This window comes from Geospiza fortis, unplaced genomic scaffold (assembly GCF_000277835.1).
Source record: "Geospiza fortis unplaced genomic scaffold, GeoFor_1.0 scaffold667, whole genome shotgun sequence".
Lineage (NCBI taxonomy): Eukaryota > Metazoa > Chordata > Aves > Passeriformes > Thraupidae > Geospiza > Geospiza fortis.
The window spans coordinates 44,624-46,640 of record NW_005054807.1 but is presented as its reverse complement, the minus strand read 5'-3'; the positions used below and the strand labels follow the sequence as shown (position 1 = coordinate 46,640).

Sequence of the window (2,017 nt, the reverse complement as noted above, 5' to 3'; positions counted from 1 at the left end):
CCAAAGCCAAATCCCCCAGAGATGGGCTGTCCCTGGGCATTGAGCTCAGTGCCCAGAGCAGCGGAGGAGGTGGATCCGACGGCGGGGGTCTGGGGGGAGGAGGTCATGATGGGTCCTGGCAGGGTGACCAGCACAGGGGAAGGGTTGATGATGACGCGGGAATCCTGGCATTGCAGGGCACAGGGCTCGTTGCAGCTGTTGGCCAGCGGGGTGGGTCCGCAGGGACTGCAGCGGTCGTAGCAGGCCATGGGTGTGGTGTGGAGGGTGCCTGGAAGAGAGGGAGGTGAGGCAGGGTAGAGGGGTGTGGGGGTGGAAGGGGTGAAGCGTCAGTAGAGTGAGAGAGTGTGGGGGCTGTAGTGGGGGGAAGCCATGAGGGCTGCTGAGGCTCGGTCTGAGCGTGCTGGAAGAGAGGGGCCAGGAGTACAGGTGCGGGAGGTTTGCGGGCTTGAGACTCACCTGGTTGTCGGCAGGAGCAGGAGGAGAAGGCTTGAGGAGAAGTGTGTGAGGGAGAGAGGCTCTGGGCCGGCTTTTATGCTGGTTCTGGATGGGTGGGACAGCCTTGTCCCATGGCCTAGGGGCATTTTGCAGGCAGCAGCTCTTTGCTGACCCAGCCTGGTGAGTGATGAGTTGGGGAATGTTTCCCTTTCCACATTTCTGCTGTGTCATGTCCAGTTCTTGAGTCTGTGTCAATCTGACATTGGCGGCAGCTTTTAAATGCGAGTAATAAAGAGAAAAGTTTGGTGATGATGTTGTTTTTCAGGCAGGGCTGACAACATGACCAACGCTTTGGACAGTGAGATGTCAACAGTGAAGTCACTCCACAACACTGGTGTGCTGTGGTTTGTGGCTGTCTTGTGAAGATGGGCCTCATTCCCTCCCAGGTCTGTTGGGATGGTCTTGGATTTGCAGGTGTACTCAGGATGACATTTCAGGATCTTTCATCATGTTCTCTCCTTCCCTAACTTTGCTCCGTGTCTGCAGGCCTCTCTCCATGCCTTTCCTTTCCTCCTGGACATGGGAGAGTGATGCCTGTGTTTCAGGGATGCCTGTCATGCTCCCCAGTGTCTTGTGTTTGTTCATCCGTAGCACTCCTCTTACCTGGGCCCAGGAAGGTCTCACTGTGGGGTCACAGAGCTCGGCTCTTACACAAGGGAAAGAAGAGTGGTGAGGGGAAAGGAGAACAAGACAAATGAGGAGCAGGTGAAGGAACTGGGGAATGTTCAATTTTCAGAAGAAGGTTGACCCTTTGGCCTCCTGGAGTTACCGGAAAGGAAACCATCTGACATTAGTCTTGTTTTCCTTTTATCCAGCCATCGGAGGAGAGGGAATGGAGTCAAGTTGCCCCAGGGTAGGTTGAGTTTGGAAGTTTGAGTTTCAAGCCCTGTACATGGCTGCCCAGGGCAGTGATTTAGTCACCATTTCTGGAGGAATTTAGAAGCCATGGAGATTTGGGTTTTGGGGATGTTTCGTGGTGGCCTTAGAAGTGATGTCCTAATAGTTGGTCTTGATGCCATTTTACTTTTAGGTCTCCTACAAGTGAAACATTTCTGAGGTTGGTGGCATTCGCAGATTGGGTTTACATTTGGAGTGAATGTCAAGTGTCTTTTCCAGCTGAGGGGATTCCATGGGGGTTGGGGGGCAGCTGTGCAAGGGAGGAGAGGGTAGATGGGAGCAGCAGCAGGTGAGGGGCGAGCCAGGCCTTTGGGGTCTTGAGTTGTGGCAAGTGCTGGTGGGTGAGGCCAGTTGTCTTGGAGGATTTCCCTTGAGGAAATGGTGCTTGGCTGAGCTCTGTGTCTGCCATGTGCCAGTGACTCAGCCTGGGCATGGGGGGAGAGCTGTGGCTGCTGTTGGACAGAACTCTTTTGTGAAGCCTTTGATGCTCTTTCCCATTCTACACTCTCAGATCATCTGAACAAGCCCAGGTTGCCTAAGAGTGCAGTGAGAGGCCTGAAGAGTGGCTGAGAAGCCAGAGTTTATGCCTAAGTGGATGTGATATACTTCCCCTCTTTGGCAGAAA

General features: G+C 54.0%; 1 protein-coding gene across 1 annotated transcript in view; it reads right to left on the bottom strand.

The window, feature by feature from the left end:
* LOC106632113 (feather beta keratin-like) overlaps positions 1 to 248 on the bottom strand; it is a 2,631-nt gene extending 2,383 nt beyond the window's left edge. The window contains exon 1 of the mRNA XM_014311428.1: positions 128 to 248. Within this exon, the coding sequence (XP_014166903.1) occupies positions 128 to 248 (121 nt within the window). The remainder of the gene's footprint in view (positions 1 to 127) is intronic.
* Between the last annotated feature and the right edge of the window lie 1,769 nt (positions 249 to 2,017).